General features: G+C 44.5%; 1 protein-coding gene across 1 annotated transcript in view; it reads right to left on the reverse strand.

Moving 5' to 3' along the window:
* Positions 1-3,192: 3,192 nt before the first annotated feature.
* Positions 3,193-20,838, reverse strand: part of CISD2 (CDGSH iron sulfur domain 2) — a 37,698-nt gene continuing 20,052 nt past the window's right edge. The window contains exon 3 of the mRNA XM_056566408.1: positions 3,193-4,272. Coding sequence (XP_056422383.1) covers positions 4,183-4,272 — 90 coding nt within the window. The 3' untranslated portion in view covers positions 3,193-4,182. The remainder of the gene's footprint in view (positions 4,273-20,838) is intronic.

The raw sequence follows: 20,838 nt of genomic DNA on the forward strand, positions 1-20,838 counted from the left end.
TACTATGGTCGTGCCCAATGATTCAAAGTTACTGGATAGCTTGTAGGGACCTGTTCCTTGAGGTCATCCCTGACTATGATAACTGGTCTCCTCAACAGGTGCTCCTTCTAATGGGTATTGCTATGCTTCCACCCAGAATTAGGGGTCTCCTTTGCATTATGTGTGCCATAGCTAAGACTGTATTAGTACGAGATTGGAAGTCCACGAAAGTCCCTACAGTATTAGATGTAATAGCCGCCATCAATCTCACATGCTCCTATGAAAAAATAATCTCACTCGGTAATTCCTCCTACCAGCAGTTTGAAACTAAATGGTCCTCTTGGATATCCTCCCGATATTTCCACGCTACTTGACCCTTCTCCTCTAACGAACCTTCCCCCTCCTTTCCTCTAACCCCTCCTCCCCTCCCTCCCGCCCCCACCCCCCCTACTACCGTCCCGATCCAGTTTCTACCCCCTCTCCCAGACCTCTCTATTACCCTCCCTGACTCGTGTCGAGCTCTACAGCATCGACCTAGACCCATTGGCACTCAACTTCCATTAGCGCCCTACTGGGTACACCATGCCTTGCATATTATTTGTCTTTTCGCAGGTTGCGGACTTTGCACTTTCTATGGCTATGTTTTATCACAGGATGGCATTTGAGATGTTACTGCATCATGCTGTTTGTTCGTTTATGTTTTCATTTTTTTTCTTTGTTTGACCCTCACCGGGGGTACCCGGCTGTCTTTGCATTATGAAACCCAATAAAAATTATTCTTGAAAAAAAAAAAAAAAAAAAGGAAATATCTCATGGAATAAAACATACCCCCTATCTGCAGGATAAGTTTTATTCCATGAGATTACTCCTTAAAGCCTCTTGGGCATGAAATTCACCAAGCTTTACAGGTTGTCTCTGAGGTCCTCTTCCACACCTCCATGACAATACACAGAGCTGGTGGATGTTAGTGACCATGCACTCCCTCACCTTCCGTTTGAGGAAGCTCAACAGATGCTCAATAGGGTTTAGGTCTGGTGACATGTTTGGCCAGTCCATCACCTTTACCCTCAGCTTCTTTAGCAAGGCAGTGGCCATCTTGGAGGTGTGCTTGGGGTCTTTATCATGTTGGAATACTGCCTTGCGGCCCAGTCTCCAAAGGGAGGGGATCACATCACAGAACATGTTGGCATTCATGGGTCCCATGAACTGTAGCTCTCCAGTACCAGAAGCACTCCTACAGGTCCAGATCATGACACTTCTACCACTATGCTTGACTGTAGGCAAAACACTTGTCTTTGTACTCCTCACCTGGTTGCTGCCACACATGTTTGACACAATCTGAACCAAAGACGTTTCTTTGTCTCATTGGACCACAGGACATGATTCCAGTAATCCATTTGGGCACTGAGATAATGACCCCCACACTTTCAACCTCTGCAGCAATGCTGGCAGCACTCATATGTCTATTTCCCAAAGACAACCTCTGGACAGGACGTGGAGCATGTGCACTTAACTTATTTGCTCGACCATGGAGAGGCCTGTTGTGAGTTGAACCTGTTATGTAAAACTATTGAATGGTCTTGCCCACCATACTGAAGCTCAGTTTCAGAGTTTTAGCAATATTCCTATAGCCTAGGCCAATCTTCATGTAGAACATTCATTTTTTTTTATTTTAATCTTTTTTTTAGAATCCTTCCTGCGGGATGAGGAAGGGGTGGATGGATGCGAGAGTGATGATGCTTGCATATTCTGGAAGAGGGCAGGCAATTAATTCCGGGGGGGGGGGGGGGGGGGGGGGTTGGGTCTCAGCAGCGGGCCCCCCATGATCAGACATCTTATCCCCTATCCTTTGGATGGGGGATAAAATGTTTTTGCCCGGAATACCCCTTTAAGTGCGGGTGAACGAGCTGTCAGTTTCTTTTTAAACACGGTGATACAGGCTGTGCACTCACTACTTGACATTGTAACAAAGTATCATTTCTGCAGTGTTGTCACACAAGATATAATAAAATATTTACAAAAATGTAAGGACTATACTTACATATATGAAATACTGTATATTCAATCAAGACTAGAGATGAGCGAACTTACAGTAAATTCGATTCGTCACGAACTTCTCGGCTCGGCAGTTGAGGGCTTTTCCTGCATAAATTAGTTCAGCTTTCAGGTGCTCCCGTAGGCTGGAAAAGGTGAATACAGGCCTAGGAGACTCTTTCCTAGGAATGTATCCACCTTTTCCAGCCCACCGGAGCACCTGAAGGCTGAACTAATTTACGCAGGAAAAGACATCAACTGCCGAGCCGAGAAGTTTGTGACGAATCGAATTTACTGTAAGTTGGGTCATCTCTAATCAAGACCCAAAAAGCCATACGGTTCCCAAGATTCTGGTTTATGCAGATTCTTCTGAAAGACCACCACATTTGTGGATCAAGCCTGACTGGAGCCTTTCACCTGCAAATGCACACTCACTATTACACACACAAATTTATCATAGCACTCTTAGAAACGCTTACTGTTTGCACCCATAACAATTTTAATAATAGTGTGTACATTTTTGCCCATCACTTACTGGGGTATATAAGTTCCAATTCTGTTTGCGTAAATAGAGGGAAGCACTTCTGCACAACTGCTTATGTATTCTATCCCCTGTTCTGTGATCTGTGCCTTTAAAGGGGTAGTCTGCCGGAAAACCTCTTATCCCCTATCCAAAGAATGGGGAAGATGTCTAATCGTGGGGGTCTTGCCGCTGGAGACCCCCACGATCTCTGTTGCGTGCACGATGACTGGCAAACACAGCCGGTATGCCCCCTCCATTCATGTCTATGGGAGGAGGAGTGACGGCTACGTATAAGCCGTCACGCCCCCTCCCATGCATATGAATGGAGGGGGCGTGACGTCACGAACACTGAAGCTCCGAGCTTCAGTGTTCCGGATGCCGCCACTGCCGGCCCGGAGATCGCGGGGGTCTCCAGCGGTAGGACCCCCACGATTAGACATCTTATCCCCTAAGATGTTTTCAAGCTGAGTACCCCTTTAACCTCTCTACTTCCTTAAACCACCAGGGATTTTTTTTTTTCCAATTTTCTGATGTCTAAAACCTGGATGTGTATTATAGTCCAAAAATATAGTATTCTGTACAAATTTCATTTTCATGGGTGCCTCATAAATACATTTGCATTCATACTAATAAAAGTGCTGAAAACCCCCCCAAAATGCAGTACTGGTGCTTAGTTTATTATTACTTTTTGAGGCTATAGAATGAAGAAAAAAAAATGACAATTATATTTACATAATAGAAACACATACTAAAACTACATTAAATGCACTGTAACAAAACATATTTAGCAGAATTTACCAAATTTATGAAAGCTGGTCCAAGTAAACCAGGTGATGCTGACAGGCAAGTCAACTTCTAAATTTCCAATAAGGTAGGTAAAAGGAGTGTCCATTGCACCAGTGTTAATGGATGTCCTCTATATTTCATAACAAACACAGATGATAAAGGAAATTGGGTGCATTTTTTAAAAACTGATCACTAGAAATCATGGTCCACATTATAAACGTTCTTGTTACCTGCCTAAATGGCTTGGCTTTGATACTTGTAGTTTTACAGCAAGTACCATAGGCCACAGTTTTTGACTAGCCTAGAGCTGAACTAAAAGCAGAAAGCACTACAGAGAACAAACAATACAGTGTTGAGCCACATAAGAACTAGATCCCTGTTCTTGTTACAAGGCAAGAATGTGACACCAGTGGGCACATGGGGTTGTTTATACACACACCTAATGTCTGCATGGCCTTGGATGCCACCTATTCACTATTCTTCCCATATATGGCTAATGTTAAATTGGGAGACAGTTTGAGCTTATAGCTCACCAATGGAATCACTGACTGTTAGGTATGAAAAAAAAAAAAAAAAAAAAAAAAAAGACTAGCCCTTTTGGATGATGTACTTTTTTTGTTACATTTTTTACAGCTGCCAAGAACAGGCAGATTTGCTCAAGAATTGTGGTTCGTGCCTTTTAGTCAAGGCACGGTGTATCAGTTTTGTATAAGGCAAACAATTTTCCCATATACAGTCCTTCAAATAATGTATCAAGGATCAATTTCAAGCTTCCAAAATGGACACTGGACGAGCCTAGTCTTGAAATTATTTAAGACTACTACAAAGGTCACTCATTCCAAAAAATTGTAGAACATTCGTTATACTTCTTTCTTTTTGAGAATAAGTGGTCCCACGTTGTCTCCAGTTAACTCATTGTGCTTGTTATGGGAGCCATCACAGACAGGAAACTAGAAAGAAAGAAAAAAAGAAAAACATTTAGAAATTAATTAGAGGGCATGACAATCACGGAACTGCGTTGGACTGAGTAGCCCAGGATCCACCAATAAAAGCCTCTCACCACACCTCTACAACTACAAAATTTGACCTGTTCAGTTTTAGGCCGCCTGCACACAAATCCAAACAGAACTACACTGCTCTTGTGGTGCCATATATAAGAGTGAGTTTTTCTCCAATTTTTTTTTAGAGAAGGCCTTCATTGTTTGGTTAGAGTCCACCAGGTTTCCCTAATATTTCAATCATACTGTCCTGCACATCAGAGGGGGATATATATACACACAGCAAAGAAGGAAGAAGCAGCACAACCAATAATAGAAGAAATGCTGGGTGCAAGTGGAAGCAGATTTTGGTCATGAGTCTATGATAATATCCAAACAAAGAAGTTCCAGCAGCACACCATGAACGGTGAAAAAATGTGGTTTATTCACCCAGTGTCTTGTGACGTTTCAGTTGCACGATTGAAACCTTTCTCAGGCATAGCAAAAGTGATACAGACATAGTCTTATATACAGGTGTTAACAATGTTGAAAATCAATCAATTCGTGACAGTGTGCATAAACATATACAGCATAAGACTTATCAGAATTTTAAGGCTGTATTATGATTTATATGTTTATGCACATGGTCACTAATTGATTGATTGTCAACACCTGTATATAAGACTATGTCTGTATCACTTTTGCTATGCTTGAGAAAGGTTTCAATCGGGCAACACTGGGTGAATAAACCAATTGTTTTCACCGTCCATGGTGTGCTGCTGGAACTTCATTGTTTGTATGTGTATGTGTATGTGTATATGTATATGTATATGTATATGTATATGTATATGTATATATATATATATATATATATATATATATATATATATATATAAAACTCAACGTGTGTGTATGTATGTATGTATGTATGTATGTATGTATGTATGTGTGTATGTTCCACAAAAACTTTCAAACGGCTAAAGATATTAACATAAAACTTGGCACACGTTACTTATATGTCAACAACAAACATAGGATAGGTGATTTAACCCTTACTCACCCCCATTTGCCAGGGGCGGGGCTTATGTTTAAAGTCCCATGCAAGTCAATGGGAAATATATGTTACCGCATAACTTCCAAACGGCTGGAGATATTTCGATAATACTTGGTTACGTGTTACTTATATATCCACTTAAAATATAGGATAGTTAATTTAACCCTTTACTACCCCCATTTGTGAGGGTCTGGGTTTTTGCTTAAAGTCCCTTGCAAATCAATGGGAAATGTATGTTCCCACATAACTTTCGTACGGCTGGAGATATTTCAATACCTAGTACACATATTACAGGTCGGGATAGGAGGTCGGGATAGGAGGTCGGGATAGGAGGTCGGGATAGGAGGACGGAATGGGGGGTTGAGATAGGAGGTCAAGAAAGGAGGTCGGGACAGGAGCTCGAGATTGGAGGACGGGACAGGAGGACGGGACAGGAGGACGGGACAGGAGGACGGGACAGGAGGACGGGACAGGAGGACGGGACAGGAGGACGGGACAGGAGGACGGGACAGGAGGACGGGACAGGAGGACGGGACAGGAGGACGGGACATGACAACAATATATGAGGATGGGATATGAAGTCAAAAGCTACCTCCTTTGTTTATTTTCCTCCCCAACAAGGATTAGGAAGGAAAACCGGGCAACGCCGGGTACTCAGCTAGTATATATATTATATATATATATATATATATATATATATATATATATATATATATATATATATATATATATATATATATATATATATATATATATAGCTAGTATATAGTATATATATATATATAGCTAGTATATAGTATATATATATATATAGCTAGTATATATATATATATATATAGCTAGTATATATATATATATATATATAGCTAGTATATAGTATATAGCTAATATATATATATATATATATATATATATATATATATATATATATATATATATATATATATATAAAACTCAACGTGTGTGTGTGTGTGTTCCACAAAAACTTCCAAACAGCTGAAGATATTAACATGAAACTTGGCACACATGTTACTTATGTCAACAACAAACCTAGGATAGGTAATTTAACCCTTACCCACGCCCATTTGCCAGGGTCGGAGTTTTTGTTTAAGTCCCATACAAGTCTATGGGAAATACATGTTACTGCATAACTTCCAAACGGCTGGAGATATTTCGATAATACTTGGCCACATGTTACTTATATATCCACTTAAAATATAGGATAGTTAATTTAACCCTTAACTACCCCTATTTGTGAGGGTCAGGGTTTTTGTTTAAAGTCCCATGCAAATCAATGGGAAATGTATGTTCACACATAATTTCCATATGGCAAGAGATTTTAATACCTGGTACATATTACGGGTCGGGATAGGATACATTTTATGGTAAAGTGAGTGATGGCATTACAACGGACAATTGGTCACGCAAAAAAACAAGACCTCATACTAGTCTGTGGATGAAAATATAAAAGAGTTATGATTTTTTGAAGGCGAGGAGGAAAAAACTAAAAACGTAAAAATAAAATTGTCTGAGTCCTTTAGGCCAAAGGGGCTGAGTCCTTAAGGGGTTAAATAATCTATATACATATATTTACATACTTATATATTCTAATTCTAACAATGTCAGCTGAACAAGAATTACCTAAGTCTGGTGAATTAGCTGGAGATCAGATTCAAGATCTAGTCGATCTAGTCGCGGTTTTTACTGCGCAATGTATTGACCAGGAGACAGAGCGCCTCCTGGTCAGTACATTGCGCAGTAATAACAGTTATGGCGGAAATGCATCATTCTATCGCCAAATCTGTTACTATGGCTATTACACAGTCCTCAGCTCAGATGCCCACACAGGTTAATCCTTCTGTCTCCCCTGATAAATTTGTTTCTGCTGATGACTCCCCTGTGCATATACAAAAACATAAAGCCACTTCTAAGAGACATCATCTTGATGACGGACACGCCTCTCAAACCGAGGAAATTTATATCTAAACCTGATGGCCAAGACACTGTTAAAGGCATGCTTCCATGAAGTTGCACTTCAAACCCTCCACCTGTGTGGAAGACTATACTAATCGGGTTCAAAAAGCCTCCAAAACGTGGCAAACCAGACTCTTATGTTGAATATGATGGCGATATTTCCATATCTTCGGATTATTCCGATTTAGATGACCCCTCCTTCTGTCCTGAGGACTTTGAGGGAAGTATCAGTGATAATGATGACACTTCTGAACCTATTGGGCCAGACATTTTGGATAGCATGGGAAAACCATTCTTTGACCCGTCACACATTAAGCACCCCAGGTCAGGGAAGTGGGTCCCCAACTCACAGGTTGCCCAATACCTTACATCCTGGGTTAAAAAAGGTTTTGACAAAGCTGCTCGTAATAAGCTACGGGCAGAATACCCTCGGCCTTCATTGCTGTCTAACGCTGCTCTAACCCCTGACTTGGAACCTATCCTTGTCAGATATTTACAAAAATTTGGATCCAACCCAAAAAAGGGTATCAACAGGTCCATAAAGGCTTGCCAAGATTAACATCAACGTTGCCCTTGGATCCGGCTAAAAGGACATCTTTCAATGTGGGCTCTGTAGGATCAGATGGAGGATTAGCAAGTCCCACAGCATCATTGTGCAATGCAGCATTGGAGGGGTTAATTGTCATTGGTACCTCTGAGGGGGTTGCAGGTGGGGCCCTAGTACAGTGCAGTTTAGAGGAGTGTGCAGCATCACTTATAGCATCAGAAAGCTGCCTTGTAGAGGACTGCCGAGTGCATGCCCTCCATCCCAGTCTGCCAGGGGTTAACTGTACACTGACCCCCTGATTCAACTTGCACAGGCTTGCTGACCGGTGGCACGGGGTCCTGTATCTCCTTACTAGAGGGGATTATGGGCAGCCAGTCAGTTCCATCCACCTCCTCCTCACTCCATGCAGCTCCCGGGTCTCTCACCTCCTGGCAGGCGCTCCTCCACGCTGTATATCTCGGGGCAAGATGGCGCCTTTATCGCCCCCCTGCGACTTCTTATTCCTCCTCCGCCCGGGCATCTCGGCTGCTGACCCTCCTGAGTATATCCCCCGCTGACTGGGGTAAGTAAAATCTGCCAAATGTTGCCAAAGTCCAGGATCACAATAGGATTAAGCACGGAGCTCAGGCACAGTACGTCTCCTCACATGCCGCTCCAAGCCACGCCCCCAAAGGCTTGCCAAGATAAATTCTTGGATTTATTAGGACCATTAACTATATTCTCGATATGACTGAGGAATCCATTATTTTTGGCGATCCTATTGATATCCCTACTCTTAGAGGCTGGGCCCAAAGGGCTATATGCTTTTTTTGGCAACACAAATGCTGCCCTCTGCCCCAAACAACGCCGTTCGGTACTTTTAAAATTAAACCCACAATTGACACATCTAGCCATCTCTGACCCATCCACCTATACCGAGGGTCTATTATTTGGAGATCAGGCAATTTAAGAAAAAGGCTAAATATGTTGGTGTTTTTTTCCTCACTGGACAAAGCCCTGTCATCTCTCAAGAAAGTTTTTTCAAATAAAAGATTTTTGGAAGGGCTGGTAGAAGAAGGGGTCATTTTGCCAGCCACTCCTCCCAGTATAGAACCCAAAATAGAGGCTCCTTTAACCAGGAAAGAACCTCTTACTCAGCCCCTTATACACACAAGCACTTCCATTCTTCCGCTATACGAGACACCCCTGGAGGACCAGAGGGCAAAGAAGATCCTCTACTTCATCCAGATCCAGACCTGCACCAGGTAACATTACCTCCATTTTCTTCCCATCTTCCTGTGGGCAGAAGACTCATTCATTTTTTCCAAAATTGGAATATGATCTCTTCCGACCACTGGATCCTACACACTGTATCAGGTTTTCAAATCGAATTTCTCACCATTCCGACTCAATTTCACCTTCAATCCATTTTTCTATGGAGAACCAAGCTTTGATAGAATCTGAGATTCTGGACCTCCATTCAAAAAAATGCAATCATTCCTGTCCCTCTTCATTCTCCAGGTTTTATTAGCAATCTTTTCCTGGTAAAAAAGAAAGACAGTGGCTACTATCCAGTTATAAACTGTTGAACAATTAGGTTCGATTTCAACATTTCAAGATGGAAGGAATCCATCTCCTTCGAGATTTGTTACAAGGAGATTGGTTGGTAAAAATCGATCAAGGATGCTTATGTTATGGTTCCTATCCATCCATGCTCTCAAACTTCTCTTCAATTCATCTGAAACAATCAAAAATGGCAATTCACTTGCCTCCCTTTCGGCCTATCGTCGGCACCATGGTGTATAACAAAACTTTTGAAACCAGTGGTGGCCACTCTCCGATCCAGGGGTGTTTGTCTAATAATTTATCTAGACAACATTCTAATCATTGCTCAATCTCTCTCTAGCTCATGTCCATATGGAATGGACGATCGCCCTTTTAACCAACCTCGGATTCCTGATCAATCACGAGAAATCTGTTTTGATTCCTACCAAGGAAGTGGAATTCTTAGGCTTTGTAAGCAACACTCAGACTGCCCTTAAGTCTTTCTTCCAAGAAACTGAAAACGATTCGGAAAGAAATCAGATCTCTCTTGAACAAAGATCTAATACCCTTACAATCAATTGGCAGAATTGTAGGTTTACTTTCGGTCTCAATTCAAGCAATCTTTCCAGCCCCATTACATTACAGGGCCCTTCAACGTTCTCGTTATTTGAAAGAGTTCAGTGATTGGACCCTCATGTCTTCAATCTACTCGATTCTCTTTGGGGGTCCTCTGGACCTTTTCGCATTTCGACTCAATCGCCAGATTCCTTGTTTTTTCAGTTGGTGTCCCGACCCAGAAGCTGTGGGTATAGACGCTCTACTTAAAATTTGGCCCTCAGAAACTTTATACGCGTTTCCTCCTTACACTTTAATTCCCAGAGTTCTTCCTCAAACTTCCATTCAAGAATAGACATTAGTTCTGATCACTCCTCTTTGGCCAGCCCAATCTTGGTTTCCTCAAATTCTCAGAATGTTAATCGATACCCTGAAGATCATTCCATCTTTCTCCAATCTTCTCGATCCTTCCGGAAACGAACATCCACTAATTCTTTTGAAACAACTTCCTCTTGTGAAATTCTTCTCTTTCAAACTTACCTCTTTATTGTGTCTCATTTCTATCAAACTGGTCTCCGAAGTCAAAGCTCTTGATATATCTCAGACAATACTCACCTCAAGATGTATTTACTATTTATAGACAAAGACTAATATTCACGAGATCTTTTATCCTAAATTTTCTCTACAACCTAAACTCTGCGTGGTTAGATGCCTAAAATCTAATGAATCTAAAACTTTACCTCTTCACCGTTCATCTCTATCTCAACTCCTTATTTCTTATTGTAAACCCCACCTTCCAGTCTCCTCTTCTACTTTGGCCAGATGGGTTAGACAATCTATGTCCCTTGCTGGTATAGACATTTCTGTTTTTTGGTGCTCATTCTACTATGAGTGCAGTATCTACTTGTTCAATCTGGAGGTTCTCTCGCCGATTTACTCAAAAGCAGCCAATTGGTCTTCTGAATCCACTTTTAAGACCTTCTACTTTAGACCTGAACCTCATGTTTCTATGTCTCAACTAGATATTATATATTTTTATTTGATGTCATTATTAAAGGGGTACTCCCCTACCCCCCCCCCTAGACATCTTATCCCCTATACAAAGGATAGTGGATAAGATGTCTGATCGCGGGGGTCCCACCGATGGGGCCCCCCGGGATCTCGGCTGCGGCTCCCCGCTGTCCTTACTGCACAGAGCAAACTTGCTCTGTGCGTAATGACGGGCAATACAGGGGCAGGAGCATCATGATGTCACGGCCCCTTGTGACATCAAGGTCCGTCCCCCTCAATACAAGTCTATGGGAGGGGGAGTGGCGGCTGTCATCGAGGTGCCGCAGCCGAGATCCCGGGGGTCCCCAGCAGCAGGACTCCCGCGATCAGAAATCATATCCCCTATTCTTTGGATAGGGGATAAGATGTCTAGGGGCAGAGTACCCCTTTAAGCTTTAAACTTGCATAATGTGAAGTCTCCGGTCTGGTCATAAAATTGGAGATTTTCCTAGTCCTAATGACGGAGAATAGGGATTGTATGAAAGACAGAAGAAAATTATCCCTCCCATTGAACACATCACGTATGTTTATTTATATAAATCTCCATTTAGTTTCCAATGGTTATTCTTCAATTGCCTGTTCTTCATCAACCAATGGACTATCTTCAGATTTTAAATTTATTTCGAAAGAAGTTCTTTGATACCTATCCTGATGTATCTTCCTGTTATCCTCAAGTTACAGTTATGAAATATCCTTATCTACTACTGTTATTGCAAAGAAAGAGTAGGAGCTATAGTTACAGCATACTATATCTATGGGACTACACTCTGATCGGATACTGTATCTAGCAAATGTCATGTTTGGTTGCACTAAAGTTTTTTGCTCTGTACATATTGATACTTTGCTGCTGAGTCCGTAAAAGAAAGATTATTGTATAATGTTTGTCTCCTGTCTTTCATAAAATCCATATTTTCCGTCATATGGACTAGGAAAATCTCCAATTCTGTGCTAGCTTTTCAGACTGTTGCTGTTCTTTCAGGAAGTTAAGTATTAAAATAGAATTTTCTACACAGGAATGTTTGTCCATTTAAAGTGTAGCTCCCACCATGCAACAAAATGTTTCTGTCCCTGTCTATTGCCCATCAATCCCTAATCCCATTCCTTCCTTTAAAAATGTTTTTACGGGGAGTGGTTGCATGGCGAGCTGAGCGGTCGCACATTTTAGTGCTCCTGCTGACCCAGCTGAATTTATCCTTTCTGATTATCCTGTAAAGTCCCCGGAGGAAGTAGAGACGACCCTGCACAGTCTGGTGCCCTTGGAGCGGGCGTGGGAGTGGAGTGACGTGTGGCATCTGGAGTGCCAGAGTTCAGCTGCGCAGCCAGGGGTGTCGGAGGAGGGCTGCCGGGAGCTTCGGAGACTGGTGGGGGCACGGAGGTGGCTGAAGTCTGCACGGAAGGTCGGGGCTGTGCTTTTCCCTGTCTGCAGGGGGGGGGGGGCAGGCTGAGAGACGGGCCTCCATTGCGGTCTAGAATCGACTTGGTCACAAGTTGTCATAGTGACTCCCGCGCCCGGAAACTAAGGCCAGAGAGGACAACACGGGCCAGGGCAGCAGCAGAGACGGGGACAGGACTGTGCCAGATCCCTCTTGAACTAAGTGACTTTGTGCCTCATATCTCTTCACTCAATTCTGCTGGACTCTGCGAGTGGAGATCTCTGATTTATGTGGGAGACTGTCTGGGGTGGCTGTCTGCAGTGATAACTTAACAAGCCCCTCCCCCCCCCCCCCCCCTTACTGCCTTGATAAGTGCAAGACTGCTGGTGAACAGAGTTTTAACCCCTGAGACTGAGTTACTTGCTGGAGTCTGCTGGCTCTGATATACCTGGCTGGACATTCTTGCTTTCTGGGATGAGTGATTGCAGCCTAAGCTCTGTGTGTTAACCCCTTCCTTGCTAGACTCTGGGGACATGCTAGCTGACACTATATCTGTTGCTGGGGGTTCTGCCTGGACTCCTCCTCTGCTCGGACAGTGACTGTCTTTTCGTGCATAGTGGTGCTTAGTGCTCTGTTAGTCTCTGCTCTACGGAATTATGGGTAGCTCCAATAAAAAAAGAAAGGGACAGAAATCTAAGCAAGCTGCTACAGTTGCCCTGCATTCATCTGAGGAGGAAGCATCATCTGATGAGAGACACTCCAGAACAAGTGACCACTCCAGGAGAGACTCTCGGGCTTCCACCCCGGTGGCTTCAAAAGTATCTGCGTATGCGGCGCAGTCTCTCCGTCGCTTTTCCAGAGTCTCTGAGCTGATGGAGGAAGATGGGCCTGGACATTCCCTGTCTCTTGCTTCAGGCAGCCCTAGGCATGATGAAAACTGCTCCCCCAAGTGTCTTACGCCAAGTTTCTTCCATTGATCAGAAGTTTGACCAACTGTTGGCAGCTTTTACTTCATGTCAGACCAAGATGGTGGCTAAGGTTGATGAGTTAAGGCAGGAGTTTTTCATCCTTCGCCATGAGACACAGAAGTTGAGGGAGCGCACTGGGGAGGTGGAGCACAGGGTCTCAGCTGTGGAAGATACACTACATCCTATACCTGACCAGATGACCTCGATGCAGCGTCAAATTAAACATATGCAAGACAAGGCCGATGATCTAGAGAATAGACAGACGCAATAATATTAGGCTGGTGGGTCTGCCCGAGAAAACAGAGGGCTCTGACACGGTGGCCTTCTTGGAAACATGGCTGAGGGAGATCCTACCAGCTGATACTTTCTCCCCATACTCCACAGTTGAAAGGGCACATAGGGTACCGGCCAGACCACCGTGGCCGGGAGCCCCTCCCAGACCTTTCCTGGCAAAATTGCTGCACTTCCGAGACAGAGATGCCATTCTGCGGGCTGTTCACATTAAAGGGGAAGTGCATTATGAAGACTCTAGAGTGGCCTTCTACCCAGACGGAAAACGAGAGAGAAATTCACTGAAGTTCGCCTCCACCTGCGTACTAAAGGATATAGATATGCTATGCTGTTCCCAGCCAGGCTCCGAGTGGTAGATGGACAGTCTACAAAGTTCTTTGCATCTCCGGCCGAAGCGTTGCAGTGGGTGGATGCTGCTCCTGCAGTGGTCCCGGAGGCGCCGCCAGACTGAATTGCCTGCTGGACCTTCTACTCATTTCCGTGATCAGATAGTTAATAGTGGCTAGGGAGTATAGGCTCTAGACTAGCATTAAGGAAGGTTTTCCTACATTGACTATACCTGCTGTTTATTTATAGTTAGAGGGTTTAGTGAGTCGGGCCCTTAGTTAGATAATTAGGGCTGGGTTGGGGGGAGGGTGCGGGTTGGAGTAAGCACTCGACATTTTGCTACTTCCCACTGGTAGTGTTTAGGGTATAGGTCTGCACAGGTTTTAGTGTTAGACAGGGATTGTTGGGGTTCATTTTGTTCTTTGCATTTGTTTTGCTTGTTTCATGTGTATGTGTCTAAGTGGCTGTTTGTCTCGTCTGTCTTGTCCGTTGTGGTATGGTTCCCGTCTGTCCCTGGAGTGCCCTTGGAGGAGGGGGTGCTTGGACCTAGGGGAGTTAAATATTGTATTTTACTTGAGCCTATGAATGTTATATGTGAGCCGCTGCTGTTTGCTTTTCTTGGTCATCCATGGGGTCCCTTAAAGTGGCAAGCTGGAATGTGAGGGTTTGAACTCTAAGTTTAAGCAGGCTTTATGCCTGTACTTCCTTAAAAAACAGGCCTCTAATCTAATTTGCTTACAAGAAACCCACCTGACTGGTCAGAAGATCCCGGCCCTAAAGAGAGCCTGGATAGCGCAGGGGTATCACTCTTCATACTCCTCTTCGGCTAGGGGAGTATCAATCTTAGTTTCCAAATCTCTACCCCTCATAGTTGACCAGGTTGCGTGTGACCACTTTGGGAGGTATGTGATACTACAGTGTTCTTTCCGAGCTTTTAGTTTTATTTTGGTGTCTATATGTTCCTCCTCCCTTTCAGGTGGAGGTTTTGAATTGCATCACCTCTAGGCTGCTTACATTTCCCTCTCTTCCTGTTAGGATTATAGGAGACTTCAATGCAGTCCCAGATCCAGGTGCGGATCGAACGGGCTCGTCTGACTCTGGTTCCTCTCATCTAAATTCATGGAGTGCAGCACTGTCACTGACTGAGGTTTGGCATTGGAAGCATCCGTCTGATACCGTTTTCTCCTACTACTCAACGGGTCATAAATCGTTTTCTAGAATCGACTTGGTATATGCCTTGTCCGATCTCCTTCCATTGGCGAGTGACGTTTGTTATACCACTAGGGGGATTTCTGACCACTCAGCGCTCTTGGTGTCCTTGAGATTGGGCCCTCATCACTCTTCTAAAATTTGGCGAATGCACCCCGGTTGGCTGAAGGAGGAGTCTGTGACGGCCTCCCTGCTAGATGCCCATTCCTGTTTCTGGGAACATAATGGAGCTCATCCGAATAAACTAATTCAGTGGGTTGCCTACAAGGCCCATGTAAGGGGAGCGTTTGTGGCAGGTGTGGCCAGGCAGAGTCAAATCTACTCAGCCAGGGAGAGGGCACTACAGGATGAAATTGGAGTTTTGGAGGCGGAGGTGGTGAGAGCTCCTACACCTGAGGCAGAAAGGAAGTGGCTGGTGGCCCAGAGGACCCTTCTAATGTTACAGAAGGAAAGAATTCAGAAGAGGGCAATAGATAGGGAAGCTGCAATTTTTGAGTTTGGAGATAAGAATGGCAGATTACTGGCATATATGGCTAGGGAGCATAGGTCAGCAGCTGCCATACCCTGTATTTTGGGAACAGATAGGGGTCTTACTTACTGATCCTGGGGATATTAATAACGTTTTTTATGACTTTTATAGAGATCTGTACTCCACTCGGCAGTTGTCCGTGCCGGAGGGACTAGTGTCCTTTCTGCAGGGGCTTTCCCTTAAGACTCTGACTGCCAGTCAGGCAATGGAGCTTGATGCCCCGTTCTCTGATGAAGAAATTTCAGTAGCTATCTCATCCTTGCAGTTGGGGAAAACTCCGGGAGCAGATGGTCTGATTGGGGATTGGTACAGGGTGAATGAAGAGAAGCTGATACCTATCCTAAAAAAATCTTTACAATGTGGCTTTGGAGAATGGATCCCTCCCTGATTCCATGAGAGAGGCTCTGATAGTTGTGCTCCCTAAGCCGGGCAAGGACCCAACTCTACCAGACTCCTAAAGACCTATTTCCCTCCTAAATGTTGACATTAAACTGCTGGCCAAGATGTTGGCTAATAGATTATGTAAGGTGATAGCTACTGTCGTTCACCCTGACCAGACGGGCTTTATGCCAGGGAGGGCAACAGATATTAATGTGCAGCACCTATTCTTAAATATAGCGGAGGCGGACAGTGATGGATTCAAGGGCTATGTGGTTAGCTTAGATATATATAAGGCCTTTGATTCAGTGGAGTGGCTATACTTGCGAGGTGTTTTTGGGAGATTGGGGTTTGGCCGCAGGTTCCAGGCATGGGTACGTTTGCTGTATGATAGACCTAGGGTGACAGTCGGCACAAATTTGGAAGTCTCCGAGCCCTTCATGTTGGCCAGGGGGACGAGACAAGGCTGTCCACTATCTCCCTTTCTGTTTTCCCTAGCAGTGGAGCCCTTGGCCGCTGCCATCCGTTGCTCAGATGATATTAAGGGGGTTTCTAGGGGTTCCATAGTGGAAAAAGTATCTATGTATGCAGATGATACTTTGGTCTATTTGGCGGATGCTGGAGCATCCTTGGAAGCTCTTTGTTCGCTGTTAGATGCTTTCGGGTCGTTCTCGGGTCTCACAGTAAATTGGGGGAAATCCTCATTGATGGCTCTCTCTGGTAGAGTTGGGCCCCCCCCAGACGGTTTCTCAGGGGTTGGTTACTCAGTTTAGGTATCTGGGGGTGGAGGTCTCTCCTTCTGTCTTGGATTTTATGCGGCTGAACCTGAATCCGGTGTTAGAGATGGTAACGACTAAGTTACAGTGCTGGAATGCACTGCCTCTCTCCTTGGCTGGTAGAATCAACATTTTTAAAATGATATATTTACCCAAATTCCTTTATCTCTTTCATTTATCTCCTGTGTTCCCCCCCAAAAAGTTTTTTAAGAGGCTGAGTGGTATTTTGAGGTCCTTCTATTGGCAGGATAAACCACCAAGACTGGCTCAGGCTTTGCTTCAGACGTCCAAGCTGAGGGGGGGGGGGGTTTGGCTTGCCCAAACATGTATGATTACTTTCTGGCATCTCAAATGGTGTATGCGGCCTGGTGGATAGACCTGGATCTGGCGAATGCAGAGACTGCCCTGGCTGGAGCTCTTATGGGTTCGTATGAAACTCTAATGCTCTTTATAGATACTCTCCCCCTCCTTGGTTACTGACTCCTATTAAGACTGTGGCTGCGGTTTGGTCGGTGGTCTCCGGGCGCTTTCCACAACCTGTTGTATCTCCCAGAGCACCTTTGCGGGGGAATCCCAATTTGGTCCACCTACAGGAGTTGGAGACAGCCGGATTCTGAAGCGAACATGGGGTCAAGTTTGTCATGCACTTATTTGGGGAATTCCCCTCATTTCCTACATTGCAGGAATTAAGTGACCGGTATGGTCTCCCTCGGGGTGCCCAGTTTCGGTACCTCCAATTGAGACATGCAGTGCTGACACAGTTTGGCACCCTTGATGTGGCCCCAGCCTTTTCAGATGTGGAGTTGCTTTTGGGCACCACTGACCTGTCCAAGCCTTTGACCCAATCATATGCTCTCTTGCAATCGGTGGGCCCAGATCCCTTTGAGTTAGTCTATGTCAAGTGGGTGGATGACATTCCCGGTCTGACGGAGGACCAATGGAGAGAGGTGGTCAAATCTTATCCTACGGTTGTGAGTGCCAGGGATCTCCTAATTCAGATGAAATTTATACTACGCTTATATTATACTCCAGTTAAGTTGTGTCGCATTGCGGTCTCTGCGTCCAATGTGTGCTTTAGATGTCAGGATGAGGTGGGTACCCTATTGCATGCTATGTGGAGTTGTTCATGTGCTGAAACTTTTTGGAGAGCAGTGATGAGGTTTCTGGCAGATCACTTGGAGTTCCCGTTTATTTTTTCCCCAGAAGTGTGCCTTCTGGGAGTAATAAATGATCTGGCTGCGGGCTCTCATAGACGCTTGCTAATCAGATTTTTTGCTATTTTGCGCTAGGAAAGTTTTGATAATGGCTTGGAAGGACACTTCCTCTCCCCCCTTAACAAGATGGTTTAGCCTGGTCAACAGATATATCCGCATGTATAGACTGTTATACATCAGCCGTAAATGTCCCAAGAAATATGATAAAATATGGATGCCCTGGCTGCTCATTGATGAATCTGTGGTACCTCAGGAAAGAGTTGCTTCTCCTAATTAGGTGAGCTGGATACTTCCTGGGTCAGTGAGAGGGGGGTGCTCCGGATGTGTGAATGGGTGGATGGTTGTTTTGTCTTGTGTTGGTGTTATATGTTGCTCTTGGGGGGTCGGGGGCTATTCCCTTTCTTGTTTTCAATAAGACCTGATGGACTTGAATGTTATCCTACATATTTGGGGGGGGGGGGGGCTGGCACTTGACCCTTATGAAATGTTGTTGGATTGTTGTATTATAATATTAAAATGGTTAAATACTTTATAAAAAATAAAAAATAAATGTTTTTACCCCCTTAGAAATATATTTTTGTCTGCCTGGTAGTGTGCTCACTTACCAGGCAGACTTCCCCAGCAGGTGCAACGTCACTGATGCCTGGTAGGGGGGCAGACTTCCGCCCATAGCTCATCTATGCTGTGCTCCCGTCGGGAGCGCACACAGATGAGCAGCCAATAGCACGGCAGGCTGCTCCGGGGTCTCCTCCTCCCTGTTTAGCAGTGTAGTGTTATCCAGGGAGGAGGAGTATAGGAGCATTGCCCACCTGCCGTGCTCACGCCGAGAACCGGGACGAAACGAAGTACGGGTAAGTGAAATAAGACATGACTTACGCGTACAGGACACGTAAAGTCCTGGAGCATAAGCGCAGCACTGAGATTCAGTGCCGCGCTGCCTCCAGACAGTACATGCCGGGGGAGGGCAGCCAACGGTTGCAGGCATCTGCAAGGCCAGGCAGCCAATGAGCTCAGCACAGGCATTCACAGTGCTCGCTCCCGCCTGTTTGATTGACAGGCAGGGAGCGAGTGCAGGCTGACCGAATTAGGACCGAATGCCTGGCTGGCATCGGTCCGAATTAAAGGGGTATTCCAGGAATTTTTCTTTATTTGACTATGCTACAGGGGCTGTAAAGTTAGTGTAGTTCATAATATAGTGTCTGTACCTGTGTGTGACGGTTTTCTCACAATTCTTCTGTGATTTTCACCCCAGTATTTATTTTTAACAGCACACAAAATGACTGTCGTCTCAGATTTTTCCCAGGTTGCAATGCGGCCGAGACATGACTCACTAGTCAGCTGATGACAGGGAGCTTGTCTGCTTCAATGGGTGGAGCGATCGCTTGGTGGGAGAGAGATCAATCTGCAACTAATGCAACAACTGTAGGCACCCCGATTGAAAACCACAGGTCTTTTGAATGGATGCAGCTTATTTATGTTTCAATGGGTGGGATGGCAGATGTGTGGGAGGGAGGAAAATGGAATTATGGGATTTGTAGTCAAAAAAAGAAAACTAAAGCAGGAAATACCAGTTCACAAAAAGCTTGCCACAGTATTATGGTCATCACACAACATTTAGCCCCAAGACAAGCGCAGATCCTTCCTAAGCATGTCCATTACTGTCTGCGAGGTACGTACTAAAATCACCTTATGGTGGATAACCCCTTTAAGTTGTGACATCACGGCAGGCTGCAGACAGCCACTAGGAGGGAGACCCCTAGTGGCCGGTTTCCAAATATAAAATACAATATTTTAATAAAAAAAATAATGGATGTGTATTAGAGATATGTTGTAGTACAAAAAAAAAAAAAAAGTTCATGAGTGAAAAGACTTTCTATTTATTTTAATCCATACAGTGGCCATCAAATTTGATTTACTGTACAACTGTACACTGTACTGTACAGTAAATTTACTGTACAACTTGTTGCGGTTGTAAGGATATGAAACAGTCTGTATTTGATTTTAACAGTATCCCGTAGTCTGTATTTGATATGAAACTCTAAAATGCCTGTAGCCCTGTAGATTATTAAAATAGTACAAGGATTTAATTAAATAGTAATAATCTATCAGCAGATTCACCAGCACGTTTACTGCAGCCGATCCTCTTGCAAGCATTCAAGATTTGCCATAGGCAGTTCATACTGCAAGATAAGTCACCCAATTTAAATTCCAGTACTGCGGGCCACTAGGATGGTAAAAAGTAGATAACACTCTACTTTGATATACAATGGGTCTACATTACACACTGCCATCTTTGAATGGCACCATTGCATATTTTCAGACCATGGCATAATTTTATGGAATACAGTAACCCCCCGACATGCGATGGCCCCGACATATGATAAAATCGACATACAATGACCTCTCAGAGGCCATCGCATGTCGATGTCAGCATCGACATACGATGCTTTTATGTCATGGCCATCGCATTAACTGCTAGCCGACAGCGCAAAATGCTTAAGCTGCTGTCGGATAGCAGTTTAAGCATCCCGGGCAGGTTCGCTTACCTATTCCCGCTGCTTCGGGTCCACTTCGCGATCATCTGGCGTCTTCCGCATCTTCTCCATGGTCCGGGCCTCGCTTTCCGGCGTTGTTATTACGTCACTACGCACGCCTCGCCGGCGCAGCAGCGTAATAACGTTACCAGAAAGCGAGGCCCGGACCCTGCAGAAGAAGCCAGAGGATCGCAAAGACGACACCGGAGCAGCGGGACAGCATCGGGAGCGGTGAG

The sequence above is a fragment of the Hyla sarda genome, chromosome 1 (genome assembly GCF_029499605.1).
Source record: "Hyla sarda isolate aHylSar1 chromosome 1, aHylSar1.hap1, whole genome shotgun sequence".
Lineage (NCBI taxonomy): Eukaryota > Metazoa > Chordata > Amphibia > Anura > Hylidae > Hyla > Hyla sarda.